Below are 25,378 nucleotides of genomic sequence, written 5' to 3'. Positions count from 1 at the left end.
ATCAGTCCTTTTATCCTGCCTTGAAGTTAGCAGTTTAGTTTCTTTCAAGAAAGAAATATACTTTCTATGAATTTTTTAAGTTAACAGGAAATATTTTCATCTCTGAGAGCAATGTTAATTTTAAAGTGTTTATAGGAAATTTTTGTGGGACTACTTTCTTAAGAACAATATAAGCCAGGTATGTTGTCACATACCTGTAATAATACCTACATGGAATGCTGAGATCACCTGGAACCTAAACATTCTAGAACTTCTTGGACAATACACAACATACTATGTGCCTATTTCAAAAATGAAATGAAGTGAAATAAAATCAACCCAATGTACCTTCTTTATTTGTATCTCTTACCTTTGGAAACTAATAAGATAATGAATCAAAAAATAAATAAATTTCAATTATCTGTATGAATGAAAACAATTTTAAATGTTAAGAAGGTTAAAAAAATCACTACAGTGATGGGGAGGAAAGAGCCTGGGTGGGAAATGGGACAAGAAGGTGAACATGATCAGGTATTATGTGTGTGGGGAACATAACTGAAGTGCTGAGGAAAAGCAAAAAGAATGGAAACAGGCAACTTTTTGAGGTAGGAGGTGAGAAAACCCTCGGTTATATCAGAGACCTGGGAGGTGAGAGACCCTAAGGACTCAAAGGGAGGGACCTTAGAAGAAATGCCCTACAGTGGGGAGAGGGAACTTGTAGAGTCCTCCTCCAGTGGAGGGACAGGACATCAAGTGGAAAGATTGAGTTACCATCCCACAGTAAAAAGCTCTAACCCAGAATTGTTCCTGTCTGAAAGAACTGCAAGGAAAAAACATGGAGAAAAGCCTAAAGAAAAGGAGATCCAGTGACAAGACCAAATTGTGATAAAGCTCAAGGAGAGGCATCAAGGCCTGACACTATTACTGATGCTATTCTGTGCTCACAAAAAATGGGCTTATCATGACTGCTCTCTGAAAGACCAAACCAGCAGGTGAAAGAGTCAGATGCTCAAATTTATATGCAACAAATAGACAGAAGCTGGGAACCCCTGTGGATGAATTGGGGAAAAGCTGGAAGAAGCTGAGGAAGAGGTCTACCCGGTAGGAGGACCAACAATCTCAAATAACCTGGACCTCCCAGGATGTCTCAGACACTGAGCCAGCAACCAGGCTTCATACACCAGATGATATAAAGCCACCAACACATATACAGAAAAGGACTGCCAGGTCTGGACTCAGTCAGATGAGGTCCATCTAATCCTCAAGGGACTTCAGGCCCCAGGGAGCAGGGAGGTCTGGTGGAGAGGGGACAGGATGGTGGGGACATACTCTTGGAGATGGGGATTGTGGGCTTGGGGCCCTGGGAGCATGGGGGCATATAGGCAGGAGATATGGGGTGTGGAACAGTAAGAGGGGGAACTAGGAGAAGAATAAAATCTCGACTTTAAAAAAAGTATAAGAATAAATTTTAAATAATTCAACTATATTAGTGTGTGGAATTTCAGTCCACGGGACTATATACCATTCACATATTCATTTAGATTTCCTTTGGAAGTTAATATAAAGATGCACTTACACTTAAACAAGAAAATGATTAAAGATATTTAAAAATAAAGAAGTTCTATTTTAACTCTAAAGGTATAACTGCTAGTTAACTTTGTAATCACATCACTGGGATTAACTTCCTTCTCAGAATCATCAGAATAACAAGGATTAAAGAAACTTTAAAACTCTGTTTCATAGGAAACAAAAAAGTTAGAGATTTTTTTATTTGTTTTATATATATACCAGCAAGTGAAAATTTTTCATGCTTCATTTTTCTGAAGATGGGAAAGTAGAAGAGTACTTCAGATTATTCTCCATGATGGCTCTTTCAAACATAGACATTTTTTTTTCTCAGTTCACCATCTACACCAAAAAGCATATCTTAGTTCTTGGTCCCCAAGTTCATCAAAACCTAAAACAGAAAAGTACCTCTTATTAAATAAATTCCCAAGGATACAGATATGAAAGATTCTGTGCAGATGATGTATAGGGTAAAGGTTAAGGTCAGGATTAGGATTAGGGTTAGTGTTAGGGTTATGTTTAATAAAGCAGGATAATTATAGTGTTATTAAAGTATGAGGTACATCTGAGGTCAAATTCCCATTTTATTATTTTATATCTTTAATAATTCATACAAAGCCATTAGGATTTTATGGATAATAGCAGTCATTTCAGTAAGAAATAATTCAAAATAATAAGTAGTTAAAACTTTATGATTATTAAAACATATTTAGATTCCTAAGGTCATTTTATGGACCATGTGCAACATACCTCCATGGACTTCTCATGCATTTCTTTAACTGCTTCCAGGGTCTGGTTCTGACTACATTTGGACAGTTTCAATGCTTGTTGTTCTTTTTGACAACTATTCTACAAATGTAAAAGGAAAACATTAGTATAACAATTCTGTTTATTTTTGTTGTTACTGCCATGCAACATGCATGGTAGTCTAACAATCTGATTTGTAAATCTGATTTTGGTAAATCTGAACTGATTTACCAAATTGAGTTGGTTTTTTAATATAAACAACAGAGCCCAGGTGAAACCAATAAATAAGCTTTCTCTCTTCTTTGAACTCTGATATATTGTGGTTTTTTTGTTTTTTTTTTGTTTTGTTTTTTTTTTTTTTTTGTAGTCACTGGTAATCATCTCTTGATCTTTCTGCAAATGTCTGCCTCTTGAAAATTTATGATCTGGTATACCATAAAATGCCTAGTCGTTTTCATTGATATAGTATGCAATCAATAGTTTATATCTCAGTAAGACTAGAACAGAAGCAAGGATAGATAGATAATGGAACTTAATTTAGTTTCATATGCTCAACTCAAGGCTAGTTGTTCCATTCCTACTTAGTAATACTAGGTTAAATATTAAGTTTTTTTTATGGTACCAACCACTGATTTTTCTTTTTCTTCATTGAATTTCTGTACATCCATATCAGACTTCTGAAATGTAGTTATATACTGCTCACAAAATTTGTTGTTGATGTTCTTCCTGTAAAGCACAGTAACAAAAGCAGGCACATTTCATACCAATATGAAAATGAACACTCAGAACAAATTCAATTGAACATTTCATACTATAAAAAGAAAAATAGCAGTATAAAATATCTAATGGGAAATCATTATAGATTTTTCCGCTAACATATTATCAGAGAGGTTTTCATTTACGTTTTAGCTTTTCAAAATTAAAGAAATATAAACACACACAACACACACGTAACACACACACACACACACACACACACACACACACACACACATATATATATATATATATATGTACAAAATTTAATTATATTTCAATGTGGTTTTTTTTTCATTATTTTCTACCAAATATAAGTTCTAATTTATTTTTCATACATTGCCTTAGTAAAGACAGTGCAAAACATGTCAACTAAAATATACAAATTGTCTGCATATGTAATTGTAGTTGTTCCTTTTGAATATTGTTAAACATAATAATCCATAAATTACATTCCTAAGACTATGTGCAAGACTTCTGTATTTCCACAATGAATGTAAATTAAAATTTAAATCTCATTAACATTGACTTAAAGCAGAAAATAAAATTTTCATAGATTTCTATGAATTAGATTTAGTTTGCTTGAAGGCATGATGTTATAGGGTTAACTGTTTAGACAAAATCAAAGCCACACATTTTTACTAAAGAATCAGACATGATATAATTTTTTTTAAAATTCAGCCACATATAATTTTTAAAATGATACACATTTGACCCTACAAATATAACAACTCTACCTCTCTCGTTCGTTCGTTTTGCAAAATCTTTCTAATTTCTGGTTGCTGCCTTTGAAAGATTCTTTGACATAAGTTTCCATCCATTTTCTCTTTATGTGAAGCGTCTTATAAATGTCATCTATATTAAAAATAAAGAGTCATTTTGAAGAAAAATTAGATGATTCCATGTATTCAAGTAAAAATAGATATAGATAAATTTCATTCAATAATGCTATGGAAACTTAAAATTAAATGATAGATAACACAAACATGCTTCATACTTTAGAATACTTAGAGTTTGGTATGTTCAGATGAAGGATGTTCAACCTGTAAAGTCTACAGAAATGTTCAACAACATAGAAAAAAACAGTCCATGTATTTTGGATAAGAAATATCTAATCTTATCTGAATTTTAATTTCTGTAAGGAAAATAATTTTGAGCTTCAAGAACAGTTTTCAAAAGAACAAATGCACAAAACAAAGGATCAAAAGTATACTTAATTCTTCATAAGGAAACACTTTTAATAAAGGCTAATTCTTTTCCAAATCTAAAAAAGATGATGCAACTGAAAGAACAAACTTGACTGTGGAACTGTTAGACCCATTGTTTAAAATATTCAATTAAAATAAGAGGGCAACCGGTCATATTGGTTCCCATGTTAATCCTAGTATTCTGGAGGAAAAGGCAGAGAGATATTTGTGTGTTCCAGGTTAACCTGGTCAACATACTGAGTTCCAGGACAGACAGAGCTACAAATGAGACCCTGTCAGAATCAAACCTGCGTTTGATTCCTAGCACCTACATAATGTGCACAAATATCTCCAACTCCAGTTCCAGGGGATGTGATGCCCTGTTCTAAATTCTGCATGCACCAGGTACATATGTATATGACTCACAGACATACTTATAGGCAAAATACCTATATAAATAAAAATAGATAAAAATGTTAAAATCTATGTTTAAAACAATGATCTCCAAGTTTTTTTTTAATCAAAATAAAATTATTTCTAAAGTGAATTGGTAATTATATTTCAGAACATATCCTTTAAAAAAAACACTTGAAGAAAATTATGGTAGGAACTTTTGATCAGTAACTGCTGCAGTTCATGAAAATTGTAATGCTTCAGAAAATGTTTAGTACCTTTCTAGCATGCACAGTTAGCTTTCAGTAACTAGGATGAAGCTATATTTCGGTGTACATGTTTAATATTCTCACCATACATAGTACTAGACAAAATCAGATTATTAAATGATTATTCTGCCTCCTCTAAATAGAGCAAATCCTTCAGTTGAAAAAAAATAATTTGGTAAAATGGGTAATTTGAAAGAAGCAAAATATTATTTTTTAAAAATATAATATTGTTTCATGGGGGTAGAGATATGGCTCAGCAGTTAAGAGTACTTCCTGTTCTTTGCAAAGGACATAGGTTTGGTGTCTAGCACTCATATGGTGGCTCACAACTATCTGACTCCAGTTCCAGGTATCTGAAATAATCAACTGATATCTGAACAACAGGTACACATGTGGTGCACATATATAACTGTAAGCAAAACACTAATACACATAAATAAGTCCAAAAATAGGTATTAGGAGCATTGTTTAGTAAGCCATGTAAAGATGTTTTTTTTTGTGTGTGTATGATCCTAGTATTGGAAGCTTAAGCAGGAGATTTCCAGTGTAAAGACTGCATAGGTTAAATAGGAAAATGCAGGCCAGCCTGAACTACATAATGACACCATATCTCAAAGACAAGTTACTGTCTTCTGAGAAAGCTCACTTAGCATTCAGTTACATATAATTTAAAACAGATACTTTAGAATCTGAGTATCATTCTCTCATTGTTTAGTAAGTTGTCTTCCACTTACAGTTACATAATTCATTTCATAAAAAGAAAAAAAAAACAATGAAGGGATTGGAGAGATGATTCAGCAGTTAAGAGCACTGGTTCCCTTCCAGCTTTCTGAGATTGGAGTACCAAAACCCACAAGGTGGCTCACTACCTATAACTTCAGTTTCAGGGGATTCAAGGCCTTCATCTGGCTTCCTCAGGTACAAGACACACTAGTTGTGCACATACACACGTGAAAGAAAAAAAAAAAAACAATAACCATAACATAAAATTTAAAAATAAGTTATAAGGGTTACATTAAAGAATTCAGTTTTGCATTGTGCCATATAAAGAAGGAAGCACAGAAGACTCCTAGAAAAGAAACTGACTTAATATAAAATTAGCACTGGATCAATGAAAATATGTTTCATGTACAGAATTTTGTATACATATCACTTAGCTATGAGTACATGGAACTGTGAAATTGTTTACATCTATTTTTTTTTCCTTTTAAAATTCCTTCAAAGCTGTTACAAAAAAGCCTCAGTAGTCAAGAGGGCCTACTGTGAAAAGAGGAGGTTCACAAAGTACTTTTTTTTTTGTTTTTTAAGGTAAGTAATGTTACTTCATGCTTATCAAAGGATAATTCATCAAAGATGAACTCACAATTCTGAATATCTATGCTCCAAATACAAGGGCAACCAAATTCATAAAGAAATTTTACTAGAACTCAAAGTACATATTGTACCCCATATAATAATAGTGAGAAACTTCAACACCCCACTCTGAGCAACGCAGAGGTCCTGGAAAAAAGAAATGAAAAAGAGACACTGTGAAACTAATGAGAAGTTATGAAACAATCGGATTCATCAGATACATATATATGTATCTGTCACACACACACAGACACACACATCCAAACATGCACACATATATTGAAGCAAATTCACACACAGTTCTCACTAGATGAAGAGAAATTATTTGAAAAAAAATCAACAAACCTTCATGATAATAGTCTTGGATAGATTAAGAATTTTAAGCACATACCTAAATATAGAAGCAAACCAGAAGCCAACATCAAATTAAATGGAAAGAAACTTGATGCAATCCCACTAAAATAAGACAAGACAGGACTAGACAAGGCTTCTTACTCTTTCCCTACCAATTCACTATAGTACTACAAGTTCTAGAAAGAGCAACTAGAAAACAAAAATTGGTCAAAGGAATAAAAATTGGAAAGGAATAAATCAAAATATCACTATTAGCAGATAATAAAATAGTATACTTAAGTGACCACAAAAATTCCATCAGAGAACCCATAAACCTGAAAAACAACTTCAGCAAAGTGGCTAGATATACAATTAACTCAAACAAAACAGTACCTTTCTTCTACTCAAAGGATAAACAGGATGAAAGGCAATTATGGAAACAACACCTTTCAAAAGTCACAAATTATAGTTCCTTGATGTGACTCAAACCAAGCAGGTGAAAGATTTCTATGACAAGAACTTCAAGTCTCTGAAGAAAGAAACTGAAAAATCTCAGAAGATGGAAAGGTCTCCCATGGTCATAGATTAAGTTAGTAAAAATGGCTGTCTTCCCAAAAGCAATCTACAGATTCCATGCACTCTCCATCAAAATTTAAACTCAATTCTTCGTAGAGACAGAAAGAGCAATATGCAAAACCATTCGGAATATCAAAACTCCAGAATATCCCAAAACTATTCTCAACAATAAAAGAACTTCAGGGGGAATCATCCCTGACCTTAAGCTGTATTATGCAGAAATAGTGATAAAAAATGTATGGTAATGGTACAGAGAAAATGCCTTCATGAAATGGAGAGATCTAAAATATATCATCCTGTGTGATCTCAAAGGAAAAAAACATGGTATGCACTCACTGATAAGTGGATATTATCCTAAAAGCTCAGAATACCCAAAATGTAATTCACAGACCACATGAAGCTGAAGAAGAAGGAAGACAAAAGTGTAGGTGTTTCAGTCCTTCTTAGAATGGGGAACATAATATTCCTGATAGGAAATGTGGAGATCAGGGCAGAGACTTAAGGAATGACCATCCAGATTCTGTCCAACCTTTGGATCCATCCCATATACAGAAACCAGGCACAGTCACTATTGTGGATACCAACAAGTGCTTGCTGATAGGAGCATAATATGACTGTCTCCTGAGAGGCTCTGCCAGGGCTTGGCAAGAACAGAGGCTGATGCTCACAGCCAACAATCAGACTGATCATGGGGTCCCCAGGGGAGCAGTTAGAGGAAGAACTGAAGGAGCTGAAGGGGTTTGCAACCTTACAGGAAGAACAACAATATGAACCGAGCAGACAGACCAGAGCACTCAGGGACTAAGCCACCAAACAAAGAGGGGCACCCATGACTCTAGCGGCATATAGAGCAGAAGATGGTATTGTCAGACATCAGTGGGAGGAGAGGTCCTTGGTCCTGTGAAAGCTCCATGCCCCAGTGTAGGCAAATGCCAGGGTAGGGAGGTGGAGTATGTGGGTGAGGGAACAGGCTCATAGAAACAAAGCAAGTGTCAAATGGAATAGGGATTTCCTGGGATTAAACCAGGAAATGGCTGATATTTGAAATGTAAATAAATACACACACACTCACACACACACACACACACACACACACACACACACACACACACACAGATGGCTTTAACTGTGTCTTCAGGTGGGTTTACATCTAATCACAGGATGATCTAAATTTTTCCCATTCCTGCTAGTTTTTTGATAAATTAGAGTAAATGTGTCTGCATCTCAATCTCCAAATAAAATCATAGTTGCTCTTATCACAACCAAGCTCCTCAACCTTTTTCATCACAATACAAATCTAAGACAAATCTTAAATATAAAATTCTTCCTGGCTGGACAAATATTTTACTGCTACAACAAGAAGCTCTGGTTTCAATCTTCAGGAATGAAAAATAAAAACCCCCAAAATTTAGATATAAAAAATAAAGAAGGCATGATTCCTCGGGTTCCATTACATTTCTGAGGCTGAGGACTTCAGGTACAAGGCCAGTCCAGGCTGCAATTGAGGTTTCAGACAATCCTGAGATATAGAGCTAGAGGTTACTTTCCTAAACCAAAACAACAAATAAATAAAGACAGCCTGGTCTGAATTATGTCTGAATTCCCAGCACTTCTGAGGCTGAGAGAAGCCTCTAGTATTTGAGGCAGTTTGGAACCTATATATAGAAATTTCGGCAATGTGGCATTTTCACAACACGTTAAAATGTAGACTGGTCTTCAGTTTCTTTTTAATAAATTCCTGGTGGGAAGCAGTTGCACAGAAGAGGGTTTTGTCTGTTTCATCCACTAAGTGAAGTCCAGTTTACTCACACCTCACATCCCCAGTCCCCAAGAATAATTTCAGGGTCTCCATTTCCTTGGCCTTCCTGATTTCTGCTAGGAGCTAGTCTGTTCAAACTCTTGCACTTACAGTGAAGTTCTCAGTTTTTCTCAGCAGAGGCCTAAGTGGGAAAGGTCGATTGTGAACCTGGAAGTAGCAACTTCCTGAGTCCAGTGAGGGTCACCTAATCTCATTACTCCTGAAGAAACACCTCCAAAACTCCACCTTCATCCCCACCCAGACCCCTAGCTGAACCAGGATTAACCAACAGACAATTGACTACCTCCACTGAGACTTCATCTTACCATGATTCCTCAAGAATTTTGCTTCCTCAAGAACTCTTTGTAGCCACCATACTGGGTAACAGGGTTTGAACAGCAGGAAAATAATCTCAGCCAAGCCCATTGCTGATTGGCTGTGTTTGCACATGAGTACTAAGGGTAAGAGAGGCTCTTTCAGTCATCTGTGATTAAAGCTTCAAAAAGCGGGTAGTATTTTAACTTCCACTACTACCCAGAGGCTTTCCATTTTCTAAGTTTGCAATACTAACTTGAAAGTTAAAATAAAATGAACTCCAAAGACGACTCTCCTACTTTGTTTCAGATGAAAGGACTGTTCTGTGTAACTCTAAATTGTTTTGTTTGTTTGTTTGTTTGTTTGTTTTGTTTTTTTGTTTCTTTTTTTTTTTTTGGTTTTTTTTAAACTAAAGTGTTTTTGCATGTTTGTATTTATATAACATGTATGACTAGTTCCCCTAGAAACTAGAATAGGATGCCAAAATCCCTGGATCTAGAATTAAAAATGATTTTGAGAATTATGTGGGTTCTAGGAACTAAACCTTGGTTCTGTACAAAAGCAACAAGTGTTCTTAATTTCTAAGCCATCTTTCCATTCCTATCCTGTGTGTGTTTTAAGGTGTGCTGGACCATTTCTCACGATAGATGTTTAATTTTACTATATAATGGAGAGTATAAAAAATGACTTTGTTAATGTTGTCTATTTCCAGAAACAGAAAAACAAACAAACAAACAAACAAAACAGCAACAAAAAAACCATAATTTTAATGGATTGTGTAAATCATAAATAGTTTCAGGATAAAAATGGAGTGTATACATTTCAGTATATGGGTGCATAAGGAGGCCAGATATAGACATCTGTTTTATTCTCAATTATATTCCAAATTTCTTTTTCATTATCAGTTTTTTTTTTCAAGTCAGGGTTTATCTGTATAGCTCTGGTTAACCAGGAACTCACCCTGTATACCAGGGTGGCATCAAAATCAAAAATCTCCCTGCCTCTGCCTCCCAACGTCTGGGATTAAGGCATGTGCCACCACTGACTGACCCAACTTAAAACTTGAGATAGGTTCTCTCTGAATATGCAGCTAACCAATGCCACTACCTTGGCTAGCCAGCAAGCTGTCTCCACCTACTCAGCACTGGTTGGCAGCCTGCATTTTAGAAGTGGATTCTAGGCCCCCACTTTTATTTTCAAGAAAAACATTTTACTAAAACAGCCATCTCTCTAGCCACTCTTCAAGGTTTGTTCTGTTGCTATAGACACTGCAATTTTTTGTTTGTTTGTTTTTTGTTTGTTTGGTTTCTTTTTCTATTTCTCTAATCATGCCTAAGTTTAGGCTCCTAAAATGCTTAGTGGTGGTTTTGCTTGTTTCCTTACAACAGCAAATTGGTTTTCTTGCTCACTTTACAATTTGCAGCTAATTTGGCACACTGGACGAACTGACATTTCATTTACTAGTCTTATTGCTGTGTTTTGTTTCTTTGGTGCTTTTTTTTTTTTTTTTTTTTAATTTGCTGGGTTTGTTTTTTTTTTTTGCTGGTTTTTTGTTTTTGTTTTTGTTTTCACCACTGAAGATGAAATTTATAACTTTTAATGGTGCTTTACCACTGAGCTACATCTTTAGTTAATCTTTAGTTTTGAATGTTGGATGAGAAGTTATCTGTGTGTATTTTTTAACGAAAACTATAATTTCTGTGAAGCCTACAATTATCCCCCTATGCTATAGGTTCTATAGAGATCTGTTTCCCTCGTTTGGCCTCTTCAAGAAACGGAAATATTTCTAAAACACATACCTCCAGATTTATCCAACATACTGCCTACTTCATGTCTGTGAAGACAGAACAATAAAAAATTAAAGCAAGAAATATAGTAGACTGGTAGGCCATTTTTTTTACCACACACAAAACTTTACACAGAACCTTCTTTAATTTTTTATAATAAATATATAATGTTTGGTTTGGAACAAATGTCATATGCATATAAAATATATGGTGGACTACCAACTTGAACTTGGATTATTTACTTTTAACAATTCATATGTTTACACCCCACAAGGAGTTTATTCATAACTCTCCCACAATTGCCAAGACCCTTTTTTCCCCCAGATAGTCCCCTACTTATTTTTATGATGTTTCTCCTTTTCTTTGAGTGTGTCAAAGATCACATGCAGGTGGTCCTATTGTATGAGTTCCTATGTGTTTGTGATCACAAAGTCTAAAGGATCCCAAGCTGGGCTTGAACTTAACATATATCAGCATCTGACATTGAAATGCTGATCTTCCTGAATCTAGTTTTCCAGTGAAGGTAACACAAACACTACTTTTGAAGTACTCTATTGAACTGGCAAAAAAAAAAAAAAAAAAGAAAGAAAAAAAAGAGAAAAAAAGAAAAAGAATTGAAAATATTACCCCATGTCTTCATCTCCTTTTACTTGAGGCGATATATTTTCATCTTTACCAATTGCTGGATTATTTACTGTATTGACAATAGAAAATGTAAACATTTGAAAGTATGCAATATTAGTAATAGTTAATAAAGTACTATCAATTTGAATTTCTTTGGAAAAACTGCCCATTTTGAGTTTTTGAAACAGATTTTAAAAATTAAGTAAAATTAAGTACATCCAGGAAATCTAGGACACAAGGAGAAGAAAAAACATAAGGATAACAGGTATAGATGAGAAGTAAGATTTCCAAATTATAGGGCCAGTGAATATCTTCAACAAAACTATAAAAGAAACCTTTCCTAACCTAATGAAAGAGATGTCCATGAACATACAAGAAGCATGCAGAACTCCAAATAGTTTGGACCAGAAAAACAACAACAAAAACAAAAATCCCTGCCATCATATATTAATCAAAGCACCAAATGAACAAAACAAAGAAAGAATATTAAAAGCAGTAAGGTAAAATGGTCAAGTAACATATACAGGAATTCCTATCAGAATTACACCTAACTTCTCCCCAGAGACTATGAAAGCCATAAGATCCACGGTTGATATCATACAGACACTAAGAGAGCAGAAATAAGAGCCAAAGCTATAATATGCAGTAAAACTATTTTACCATAGATTGAGAAAACAAGGTATTCCGTGAAAAAACAATATTTACACAGTATCTTTGAACAAACCAAACCCTTCAAGGGATAATAAAGGGAAAACTCCAATATAAGGAGGGAAATCACATGCTAGCAAAAGCAAGATATTAATCTTGAAGTAAACCTAAAAGAAGATAGCTACATGAACAAAATTCCAACAAAAATAACAGGAAGAAACAAAGACTTTGTCTTAGTATCTCTTAATATCACCATATTCTATTCACCAATTAGAAAGAAATAGACAAACAGACTGGATGTGTAAGCAAGACCCAGCATACCAGAAACAAACCTCAGGGACAAAGACAGACATTTCCTCACAGTAAAAGGCTGGAAAACAATTTTCTAAGCAAATGTTCCAAAGAAACAAATTTGGAGTAGCCATTCTAATATCAAATAAATTTGACTTTCAACCCAATGTTATCAAAAAAGACAAGGAGTGACACTTCATATTCATCAAAGTTAAAATTTACCAAGATGAATTTTCAATTCTAAACATTTATAGTCCAAATGCAATGGCATCCATATTCATATAAGAAACTTTAGTACAGCTCAAAATGCACATTGCACCACACACAATAATAGCAGAAGACTTCAACAACCCTCCTCATCAATGGAAAGATCCTGGAAAGAAAAATTAAAAAAAGACACAGTTAAACTAACAGAAGTTATGAAACAAATACATTAGTTGATATCTATAGAACATTTTATTCTAGAGCAAAAATTGTCCATTCTGCTCAGCACCTCATGACGCCTTCTCCAAAATTAACAATATAATCAGTCACAAAACATGCCTCAACAGATATAAAAATATCCAAATAATCTCATACATCCTATCTAATCACCAAGGACTAAGGCTGATCTGAAATAATAATATAAATAATTGAAAACCCATGTACACGTAGAAGGTGAACAAAAATCCAGTCAGTGATAAATCAGGTAGGGAAGAAATAAAAAAAAAAATAAATGTAAGACTTTTTAGAGTTTAAAAAAAATGAAGTTACTACATACCGAAAGTTGTGGAACACAACTAAAGCAGTGTTAAAGGGAATCTCATAGCTCTGAATGCCTCTAAATAGAAACTGGAGAGAAGATACAGTAGTAGGTTGACAGCACACCTAAAACCCCTTGAATAACAGGAAGGAAATTCACCCAAGAGGAGTTGAAGGCAGGAACTAATCACACTCAGGGCTGAAATCAAACAAGTGGAAACAAAGGAACTATAACATAAAATCAAACAAAATAGGAGCTGGACCTTTGAGAAAGTCAACAAGATAGATAAAACATAAGCCAGACTAATTACAGGGCACAGGGAAAATATCAACATTAACAAAACCAGTAATGAAAAGGGAGACATAACAACAGATACTTAGTAAATCCAAAAAAATCATCAGATCCTACTATATAAGCCTGTAACTTAGCAAAAGTGGAAAATCTGGATGAATTGGACAATTATCTAGACAGATGTCAGGTACTAAATTTCAATCAGGTTGAGATAAACCCTGTAAACTCTCCCATAATCCCCAAAGAAATAGAAGCAGTCATTAAGAGCTCCCCCCTCCAAAAAAAAAAAAAAGCCCCGTATCTGATGGGTTTAGTACAGATTTCTATCAGGCTTTCAATGAAACACCAATACCAACAATCTTCAATCTATTATGCAAAAACAAAAGAAAATGAACACTACTTAATTTGTTCTATGAAGCCACATTTACTCTTATACCCAAACCATACAAAAACCCAATGAAGACAGGATACTTCAGACCAATTTAACTTATAAATATTGATGCAAAAATACTCAATAACATCCTGTTAAACACAATCCAAGAACACATCAAAATGATCATCCTTCATGATCAAGCGGCTTCATCCCAGGGATACAGGAATGGTTCAATATATGGGAATCCATCAATGTAATCCAATATGTAAAGAATCTCAAGGAAAAAAACACAGTATTATCTCATTAGACGCTGAGGAATCATTTAAAAAAAAATCAACAGACCTTCATGATGAAGTCTTGGATAGATTCAGAAAGCAAGGCCCATAACTAAACATAGTAGCAAACCAGGATCCAACATCAAAATAAATGGAGAGAAACTCGATGCAATCCCACTAATATATGACAAGGCTTCCCACTCTCTCCCTACCTATTCACTATAGTACTAGAAGTTCTAGCCAGATTAAATAGACAACAAAAAGAGGTCAAAAAGTTAAAAATTGGAAAAGAACAAATGAAAATATCACTATTAATAGGTAATAAGATAGTATATTTAGTGACCCCAAAAAAATCCTCTAAAGAACCCTTAAGCCTGAGAAGCAACTTTAGCAAAGTGATTGGATATACAATTAACTCAAATAGATCAGTAGCCTTCCTCTACTCAAAGGATAAACAGGCTGAAAAGGAAGTTATGGAAGCAGCACTCTTCACAATAGTCTCATATTTTAATAACTTGGTGTGACACGAAAAAAGCAAGTCAAAGTTCTGTAGGACAAGAACTTCATGTCTCTGAAGATAGAATTGAAATTCTCAGAAGATGGAAAGATCTCCCATGGCCATAGATTGGTGTCCCAAATAATTTAGTAAAAATGTCTATCTTGCCATAAGTAAGCTCTGATTCCATGCCCTCTCCATCAATATTCAAACTTAATTCTTTATAAAGATAGAAAGAGCAATATGCAAAATCATTTGGAATAACGAAAATCCAGGATATTGTAAAACTATTCACAACAATAAAAGAACTTCAGGGGAAATCATCCCTGACCTCAAGCTGTATTATAGAGAAATAGTGATAAAAATGTATAGTGACCATAAGGAAAAAATGACTTCAGGAAGTTCACACGCAAACGGATATGTCTAAAGTATATCATCCTGTATGAGGTAACACAATCCCAAAGGAAAAAATATGGTATGCACTCACTGATAAGTGGATATTATCCTAAAAGTTCAGAATACCCAAAATGTAATTCACAGACCACATAAACCTTAAGAAGGAAGAAAAAAGTGTGCATGTTTCTGTCCTTCTCAGAATGGGGAACAAAATACTACTGGGAGGAAATATGGAGACAAAGTGCAGGGCAGAGACTGAAGGAACGACCATTCAGAATCTGCCCCACCTGTGGATCCATCCCGTATATAAACACCAGACCCTGTCACTATTGTGGATACCAACAAATGATTGCTGAAAGGAGCCTAATAAGGCTGTGTCCTTAGGGGCTCTGCCAGAGGTTGGCAAAAACAGAGGCTCATGCTCACAGCCAACAATCAGACTGATTATGGGGTCCACAGTGGAGGAGTTAGAGGAAGGACTGAAGGAGCTGAAGGGGTTTGTAATCTTACAGGAAGAACAATAATATGAACCAAGCAGACCGCCCCCCTCCCCCCAGAGCACTCAGGGACGAAGCCAGCAAACAAAGAGGGGGACCATGGCTCCAGCTAAATACATAGCAGAGGATGTCCTTGTCAAACATCAGTGAGAGGAGAGGTCCTTGGTCATGTGAAGTTTGGTGTCCCAGTGTAGGCAAATACCAGAGCAGGGACATGGGTGTTGGTGGGTGGGGGAACATGCTCATAGAAGCAGAGGGAGGGTGGAATGGTAAAGGGAATTTCTGGGGTGAAACCAGGAAATGACTAATATTTGAAATGTAAATAAACACACACACACACACACACACACACACACACACACACACACACACACACACACACACACACACACACCTAATATGATGGCTTTAACTGTGACTTCAAGTGGGTTTATATGCAATCACAGGATGATCTAAATTTTGGTCCCATTGTTGCTAGGGTTTTGATAAATTAGAGTAAATGTGTTTGCATCTCAATCTCCAAATGAAATCATGGTTGCTTTTATCATAACCAAGCTCCTCAATTTTTTTCATCATAATACAAATCTAAAGCAGATCTAAAATATAAAGTTTTTCTGGCTGGACAAATATTTTACTGCTACAGCAAGAAGCTCTGGTTTCAATCTTCAACAAGGAAAAAAGGAATAAAAAACAAACAAACAAACAAACAAACAAACAAACAAACAAAAATTTAAATATAAAAAATAAAGAACACATATTTCCTCAGGCCCAGGTACATTTGTAAGGCTGGGGACTTCAGTTTCAAGGCCAGTCAAAGCTGCAGGTGAGGTTTCAGACAATCCTGAGATATAGAGTTAGAGCTTACTGTCCTAAACCAAAACAACAAATAAATAACAACAACCTGGCCTGAATTATGTCTGAAGTCCCAGCACTTCTGAGGCTGAGAGGAGCCTCTGTATTTTGAGGCAATTGGAGCCTATACATAGAAATTTCGGGAATCTGCCATTTTAACAACAGGTAGAGGTAAATGAAGACTGGTTTTCAGTTCGTTTTTAATGAATTCCTGGCAGGCAGCAGCAGCTAAAAGAAGGTTTTAGTCTGTTGGCTCCACTAACTGACTTCCAATTTACTCACTCCTCACCTCCCCAAGCCCCAAGAAGACTTCCAGGGTCTCCAATTCCCTGGCCTTCCTGCTTTCTGTTAGAAGATAATTCTGTTCATACCCCTGCCCTTAGCGAAGTTCTCTGTTTTTCTCAGCAGAGAACTAAGTGGGAAAAGTTGATTGTGAGCCTGGAAGCAGTACCTTCCTGAGTCCAGTGAGGGTCACCTCCTCTCCTTACTCCTAAAGTAACACCTCCACCCCTCCACCTTCTTCCCCACACAGGCCCCCAGCTCAAACAGTATTAATCATCTTTCAACAGACAATTGACTACCTCTACTGAGACTTCTCCCTACCATGCTTCCTCAAGAACCTTGCTTCCACAAGAACTCGGCTTGATGACTACCACAAAGCATACTGGGTAACAGGGTTTGGATAGCGGGAAAACAATCTCAGCCAAGGCCCTTGCTGATTGGCAGTGTTTGCACATGTGTACTAAGGGTGAGAAAGGCTCAATCAGTCGTCTGTCATTGAAGAGCAAAAAGGAGGTAGTATTTTAGCTGCCACTACTACCCAGAGGCTTTCCATTTTCCAAGTTTACAATACTAACTTGAAAGCTAAAATAAAACGGACCCCAAACAAGACTCTCCTACTTTGTTTCAGATGAAGGTGCTGTTGTTTGTAATTTTCAATTGTTTTATTTATTTAAGTAATTTGTTTTTGCATGTTTGTGTTTATAAACATGCATGTGTGGTGCACATAGAAACTAGAAGAGAATTCCAAAACCCATGGATATAGAATTAAAAATGGTTTTGAGCCATTGTGTGGGTCCTAGGAACTAAAACTTGGTTCTGTCCAAGAACAACAAGTGCTCTTAATTTCTAAGCCATCTTTCCATCCCTGTCCTTTGTGTCTTTTAAGGTGTGCTGATCATTTTTCTTGAAAGATGTTTATTTGTACTATACAGTGGAGATTACAAAATTATAACACTTTCTTAATATTGACAATTTGCTCATAGAGAAAAAACAAAAAGACAAAAACCATCATTTTAATGGATTGTGTAAATCAGATAAAGAGTATTGTAAAAAACTGATGCATATACATTCCAGTATAAGTATGCATAAGAGGGCGACAAATAGACATTTGCTGCATTCTCAATCACATTCCAACTTCCTTTTTTTTTTTTTTTTTTTTTTTTCAAGGCAGGGTTGTAGTCCTGGACCTCACCCTGGTTACCAACTGCTGGGATTATGGCATGAACCACCTCTGACTGCCCAAATTTAAAACATGAGACAGGTTCTCTCTGAATCTGCAGCTCACCAATGCCACTAGCCTGGCTAGCCAGCAAGCTGTCTCCAACTACTTTTCACTGGGTTGCAGCCTGCATTTTTAAAGCCGATTTAAGACCCCCTCCTTAATTTATATACTTTCAAATAAAGCACATTACCAAAACAGCCATCTCTCTAGCCCCTCTGAGAGGTTTGTTCTCTTGTGGTAGCCACTGTATATTTTTTTTTATTCTCTAATCATGCCTAAGTTTAGGCTCCTAAAATGCTTATTGCTGGTTTTGCTTGTTTCCTTACAAGAGCAAACTGGGTTTCTTGCTCATTTTACAATTTGCAGTTAATTTGGCAAACTGGACAACCTAACATTTCATTTGCAAGACTTATAACTGTGTTTTGCTTGTTTGGTAGGATTTTTGTTAATTTGGTGCATTTGTTGGTTTGTTTGGGGTTTTTATTGTTATTGTTTTGTTTTGTTTCTTTGTTTGTTTTTGTTTGTTTATTTTTGCCACTGAAGATGAAACTCATCACTTTTAAATGGTGATTTACCACTGAGCTACATCTTCAGCTAATCTTGCATTCTGAATGTTTGCTGAGAAGTTATCTCATATGTGTTTTAAAGGAAACTACAATTACTGTGAACCCAAAATTATCCCCTTTTGCTATACAGTCTAGAAATCTGATGCCCTCTTCTGACCTCTTTAAAAAACAGGCAAATACCTCCAAAAACACATACCTTCAGATTTATCCAACATACTGTCTACTTCATCTCTGTGAAGAAAGGAAAATTAAAAAATTAATGCAAGAAATATAGTGGACTGGTAGGCATTTTTCTTACCCACACAAAACTTTAAAAAGAACTTTCTTTTAATTATTTATAATAAATATATAATGTTTGGTTAAGAACAAATGTCATATATATATATATACATATATATATACATATGTATATGTATGTGTATATATATATATGTATGTATGTATGTATGTATGTATATATATATATATATATATATATATATATATATATATGTATATATTACATGGTGGAGTATCAAAGTGATCTTGTATCCTTTACTTTAACCAATTCATACATTTACACCCACAGTAGTTTATTCATTACTCTCCCACTCTTGCTGAGACCCTTCTTCTTGCCAGATGGTCCCCCTCTTATTTTCATGATTTTTCTCCTTTTCTTTGTGTGTATATCTTGGAAGATCTCAGGCAGGTGGTCATATTATACTAGTTGCTATGTGTTTGTTATCACAAGGTCTGAAGGACCTCAAGCTGGGCTTGAACTCAACATATAGCAGTGTCTGATTTGTATTGCTATCTTCCTGAATCTACTTCTCCAGTGAAGGTAATACAAACACTACTTATGAAGTAATCTATTGAGCTGGCAAAAAATATTGAAAATGTTACCCCATATCTTCATCTGCTTCTGCTTGAGGCGATATATTCTCATTTTTATCAAATGCTGGGCTCTTTACTGTATTAACAATAGAAAACAGAAACATTTGAAAGGATTCTATATAAGTAATAGTTAATAAAGTACTATCGATTTGAATTTATCTGGAAAAACTCTCCATGTAAATTTTTGGAAGAGATTTTAGAAAGGAAATATTTACACCGAGAAAATCCAGGACACAAGGAGATGACAAAACTTAAGGATAATAGGTATCAATGACAAGTAAGTTTTTCAAATTTAGGGACAGTGAATATATTCAACAAAATTATAGAAGAAAACTTCCCTAACCTAAAGAAAGAGTTGCCTATGAATATACAAGTAGCCTACAAAACTCCAAATAGTTTGGACCACAAGAGAAATTTCTTCCATCATATAGAAATCAAAATTCCAAATGCATAATAAAAAAAAAAGAAAAGAAAAAGAAGAATATTAAAAGCACTAAGGGAAAATGGTCAAGTGACTTATAAAGGAAATCCTATCAAAACTATACCTAACTTATCCCCAGAGATTATGAAAGCCATAATATCCAGGGCAGATGTCATACAGACCCTAAGGGAAAAGAAATGCCAGACAAGGCTACTAGACGCATCAAAAAATTTTACAATAGATTGAGAAAACAAGGTATTCTGTGTAAAAAAAACGATATCTACACAATATGCTCGAACAAATCCAGCCCATCAAGTGGGTAATAATGGGAAAACTCCAATATAAGGAGGGAAATTACACTCTAGAAAAACCAAGAAATTGATCTTGAAGCAAACCTAAAAGAAGAAAGCTACATGAATCACATTCCAACTATAAAAACAAAAATAACAGGAAGCAACAACTACTTTTCCTTAATATCTCATAATATCAGCGGACACAATTCACCAATAAAAAGACATAGAATAACAGACAGGATGTGTAAGCAAGACCAAGCATACTAGAAACAAATCTCAGGGACAAATACAGATATTACCTTAGAGTAAAAGGCTGGAAAACAATTATCCAAGGAAATGTTACAAAGAAACAAGTTGGAGTAGCCATTCTAATATCAAATAAATTCGACTTTCAACCCAAAGTTATCAAAAAAAAAAGAGGAGGGACACTTCATATTCATCAATGTTAAAATTTGCCAAAATGAATTCCCAATTCTGAACATTTATACGCCAAATGCAATGTCATCCACACTCATAAAAGAAACTTTAGTAAAGCTCAAAAACACACATGAATAGAGCATTAAAAGAAACCTTGACTAAATTGGTTTTAGAGACCTGCAGAAAAGATTATGCAGCTCTTTTTCCCTTCACCTTGTTCTGAGTATAGAACACCACAGGGAAATTTAAACTTACACCATTCGAACTCCTCAACTGGGGACCCCCCCCCTTTAACAGAAGCAGGTGGAATGTTTGACCCTCATGTTTCTTTTTCAGAACTCCCACTAGCTCACTTGAAGGACCTACAACTGGTCAGAAAAGATGCCTTGGAAATGTTGAAACACAATAAAAAACAAAAACAAAAACAAAAAAACAAAAAACATAAGAACCAGAAACCATCTTGGTGCCACATAAATTTCAAACAGGAGTACCTGTCCTGGTCTGGTGCCACCATTCTGGCAAACTTGAACTCAGATCAAAAGGACTTTCCCTGATGATTCTCACAAGCCCTGCTGCCACACCTCCAGCATGTGCCCAGTTCTGGCATCCAGCCTGCCATGGCCCACTGGCCTGGCACTGCTCACACACAGTGGGCACTGCACAAGAACCTCCCTCCCTCCCTCCTCCCAATGGCAAGAGGCTCTTTTGTCTCATTCAATGGGCTTCTGAGGTTCTCAATCTTACATATCCTAAAGCTGTGACCTCATGTTGGCTTTGTTTGGCAGCTGGGCCAGAGGTTTAATTTTCTAACTTATAAGATCAGAACTATGTACTAGAAGGAGTGGGAAATGTGAGACCACAACTTAGAGCGTTTCTCCCTGGAAGGTAAAGCACCTGGACATTCTCCAAGATTGTTTTCCCTGATTTATAAAAATACAGCCAGAAAGAGACTCTATGTTCTCTACAGCCACCAAAAATCCTTTTGGTTTCTGAGCCTTACAGCTAGAGATTCAAAATTGGAGTTTTGACAAGGACATCTGAGCAGAGAAGAACACTCCTCCCATCTCTTCCCAACTCCTCCAAACTCTCCTCCCAACTCATCCCAATTCCTCAGCTAGCTAATAAAAACCTTCTTCTGTCACATCTCAGAGTCATACGCCCCTGCCCTGCACAGTGGAAGGAGTTTGTCCTTAGCTAGCTGATAATAAAAACTCTTGCAGTTTGCATCAGGTGTCGATTTCTCTCAAGTCATTGGGGTGCTGGCCAGCTCATCCCGGGACTTTACTGGACTTGAGAGGAGGTCCATCTTCGGGGTCTTACACATGGAGACCTAATACCAAAACTCTTCAAACTAATATGCAAAATCAAAAGAGAAGGAACACTATTGAATTTGTTCTATGAAGCCAGATTACAATTATATTCAAACCATACAAAAACACAATGAAGAAAGGAAACTTCAGACCATTTTCCCTTATGAATTTCGAAGCAAAAATACTCAATAAAATCACTGCAAACCAAATAAAAGAATACATCAAAGCGATCATCCATCATGGTCAAGTAGACTTCATCCCTGTAATGCAGGGATGGTTTAATATATGGAAATTTGTCAACTTAATCCACTATAGAAACAAACTCAAAGACGAAAACAACATGATCACCTCATTAGATGCTGAGAAAGCATTTGACAAAACACAACACCCATTCATAATAAAAGTCCAGGAAAGGTCAGGAATTCAAGGCCCATATCTAAACATAAAAAAAAAATACAATAGACAGCAAACGAGTAGGAAACATTAAACTAAATGAAACAATCTCATTAAAATCAGGGACTAGACAAGGCTGCCCACTTTCTTCATACCTATTGAATATAGTAGTTGAAGTCCTAACCAGAGCAATTAGACAACAAAAGGAAAACAAATGAATACAAATTGGAAAGGAAGAAGTCAAAATATCACTATTTCCAGAATATATGATAGCATGTATCAGTGACCCAAAAATGCACCAGAGAAATCGTAACCATATATATGACTTCAGTGCAGTAGGTGAATATAAAATTAACTCAAACATATCAGTGGCCTTTCTCTACTCAAAGGAAAAAGAGGATGAGAAAGAAATTTGGGAAAACTCACCCTTCACAATACTCACAAATAATATAAAATAGCTTGGTGTGACTCTAACTTAGAAAGTGAAAGATATATATGATAAAAACTTCATGTCTCTGAAGAAAGAAATGAAACAAGATCTCAGAACATGGAAAGAACTCCCATGCTCATGGATTGGAAGAATTAATATAGTAAAAATGGCTGTTCTGCCAAAAGTAGTTTATAGATTCAATATAATCCCCATCAAAATTCCAACTCAATTCTTTACTGAGTTAGAAAGGGCAATTTACAAATTCTCCTGGAATTTGAAAAAAACAAACAAGCAACAACAACAACAACAACAAAAAACCACCACCAACAACAACAACAAAAAACAAAAACCTGGTATCGGAAAAACTATTCCCAACAATAAAAGAACCTCTTGTGGAATCACCATGCCTGACCTCAAAGTGCACTACAAAGCAATTGTGATAAACACTACATGGTACAGGTATAGTGGTAGACAGGTAGATAAATGAAATAGAACTGAAGTCAGAGAAATAAACCTTTAGTCACTTGATCTTTGACAAAGGAGCTAAAACCATCTAGTGGAAAGGAGACAGCATTTTCAACAAATGGTGTTGGTTCAATTGGCAGTTAGCATGTAGGAGAATGTAAACTGATCTATTCTCATCCCCTGTGCAATGCTCAAGTCTAAGTCGATCAAGGGACTGCACATAAAACCAGAGACACTGAAACTTATAGAGGAGAAAGTGGGGAATAGCCTGGAATACATGGGCAAAGGGGGGATATTCTTGAAAAAAAATACTACCAATGTCTTGTGCTATAAGATTAAAAATGGACAAATGGGACCTCATAAAACTGATAAGGTTATACCCAGAAGTTCAAACTTGTAATAAGGAAACATGCTTCATTTTGTCCATAGCAGCCTTTTGTATAATAACAAGAAGCTGAAATGAACCCAGATGACTCTCTTTAGAGGAATGTATATAGAAAATATGGCACATTTACTTAATGAATTACTACACAGCTATTAAAAACAATGAATTCATGAAATTTTTATACAAATGGATGGATCTGGATGATATCTTCCTAAGAGAGTTAACCCAATCACAAAAAACACACATGATATTTACACATTGATGAGTGGATGTTATCCCTGAAGCTCAGAATAACCAAGGTAAAATGTGCAAAACCCATGAAACTGAAGAAGGAAGACCAAAGTGTGGATATGCCGTTCCTTCTTAGAATGGGGAACCAAATAATCATGGAGGGAGTTACAGAGACAAAGATTGGTGCTGAGAATAAAAGAATACAGAGACTGCCTCACTTGGGGATCCATCCCATATACAACCACCAAATCTACTGAAGATGCCAACAAGGGATTGGGTGCAGGAGAATGATATAGTTGTCTCCTGAGAGGATCTGCTAATGCCTGACAAATAAAAAAGTGGATGTTCACAGACATCCTTTGGACTTAGCACAGGGTCCCCAATTATGGAACTGGAGAAAATACCTAAGGAGCTTAAGGAGTTTGCAGGCCCCTAGAAGAAAAAACAACATGAACTAACAAGTACCCCACAATTCCATGGGATTAAACCACCAATCAATGAAAACAAATAATGGGATATATGATTCCAGCTTCTTATGTAGCAGAGGATGGACTAGTCAGGCATCAATGAGAGGAGAGACACTTGTTCCTGTAAAGATCCTATGCCCAAGTATGGGGGAATACCTGGGTTAGGAATTGGTAGATGATGTGTTGGGGAGATGGGGGAGAGGGGAGAGGACAGGAGATTTTTTGGAGTGGAAACTAGAAACGGGGATAATATTTGAAATGTAAATAAGGAAAAGTTATAATAGAAAAAGATAGGAAATAATTTATTTGCAAGTTTTATGAAATAAATTCATGTTTGGCAAACATATTATACGAACAATGTTCATGTCTTTTCTTGAGGTGAAATCAAGAAAGTTCTTCTCTCTCAACATATGCTGATATAGTTCCAAGAGTAGGTTTATGTGCTGCAAAACCTTGTATATAGGAATAGAGAGATATAGGTAAAATTAGAAATGAAGTATATGTAAACTCTTAACAAAGACTTCTTCCATTTCAGGTGACTAGGTAAAGTCTAATGAACTGCAGGACACAATTAATACTGGAAATGCGATACCTTCCGAAAGAGCCTCCTCTGAAACTTTTATGTCATCGTCCTCATCATCAAAGTCCAAAAGTAATAAGTAACCTTCCTTTGGTATCACCTTCAATTTCTTAAGAGCCATTCTTCTCATAAGAACTTAGTAGTCTTCTTAGTTTAAAAAAAAAAAAAAACAATAAAAATAAAAAGGAAAAAAAAAGAACTTAGTTACCTGATTAAAAATTATCATTTAAATAATTAAAAATAACAAAAAATCAAATAATTATTTTAGCTCAATGAAAGATCATTTCTTTTTTTACTTAACATGTATATTTTTAATCAATTGCCTTTATCAGAGAGTTCTGTGTACATATTCAATATGGTGATGCATATATATATACACTTACCCGTACCATTTCCTCCGTGTATCCCATTTATCATGTCCCTCTCCCTCACAACTTGTTTTAAAAACTTCTTTAACTCACTTCTTTAAAAACCTCCTTTAGAACCTAAATTATTAGTC

The 25,378-nt window shown here is 35.5% G+C and overlaps 1 protein-coding gene across 1 annotated transcript; it reads right to left on the bottom strand.

The window, feature by feature from the left end:
- Positions 1-1,906: 1,906 nt before the first annotated feature.
- Positions 1,907-25,009, bottom strand: Gm20906 (predicted gene, 20906). The gene is made up of 9 exons (XM_017318775.1): positions 24,892-25,009; positions 19,497-19,563; positions 18,811-18,845; positions 11,687-11,753; positions 11,072-11,106; positions 3,786-3,903; positions 2,919-3,018; positions 2,296-2,394; positions 1,907-1,936 (listed from the first exon to the last, which is right to left on the bottom strand). The coding sequence occupies exons 1-9, from the start codon at positions 25,007-25,009 to the stop codon at positions 1,907-1,909; spliced, it is 669 nt and encodes a 222-aa protein (XP_017174264.1).
- Positions 25,010-25,378: the final 369 nt, after the last annotated feature.

Source organism: Mus musculus, chromosome Y (genome assembly GCF_000001635.26).
Source record: "Mus musculus strain C57BL/6J chromosome Y, GRCm38.p6 C57BL/6J".
Taxonomy (NCBI): domain Eukaryota; kingdom Metazoa; phylum Chordata; class Mammalia; order Rodentia; family Muridae; genus Mus; species Mus musculus.
This window is presented reverse-complemented; position numbering and strand designations above follow the sequence as displayed.

Bases quoted from the DNA above. Each gene is read 5' to 3' on its own strand.
- Gm20906 (XM_017318775.1), bottom strand. From the start codon at position 25,009: ATGAGAAGAATGGCTCTTAAGAAATTGAAGGTGATACCAAAGGAAGGT. The intron at 11,754-18,810 runs GTATGTGTTTTT...TTGTCAATACAG, and splicing joins TATGTTGGATAAATCTGAAG to TAAATAATCCAGCAATTGGT. The intron at 1,937-2,295 runs GTATGTTGCACA...TTTCTGTTTTAG, and splicing joins TGCATGAGAAGTCCATGGAG to GTTTTGATGAACTTGGGGAC.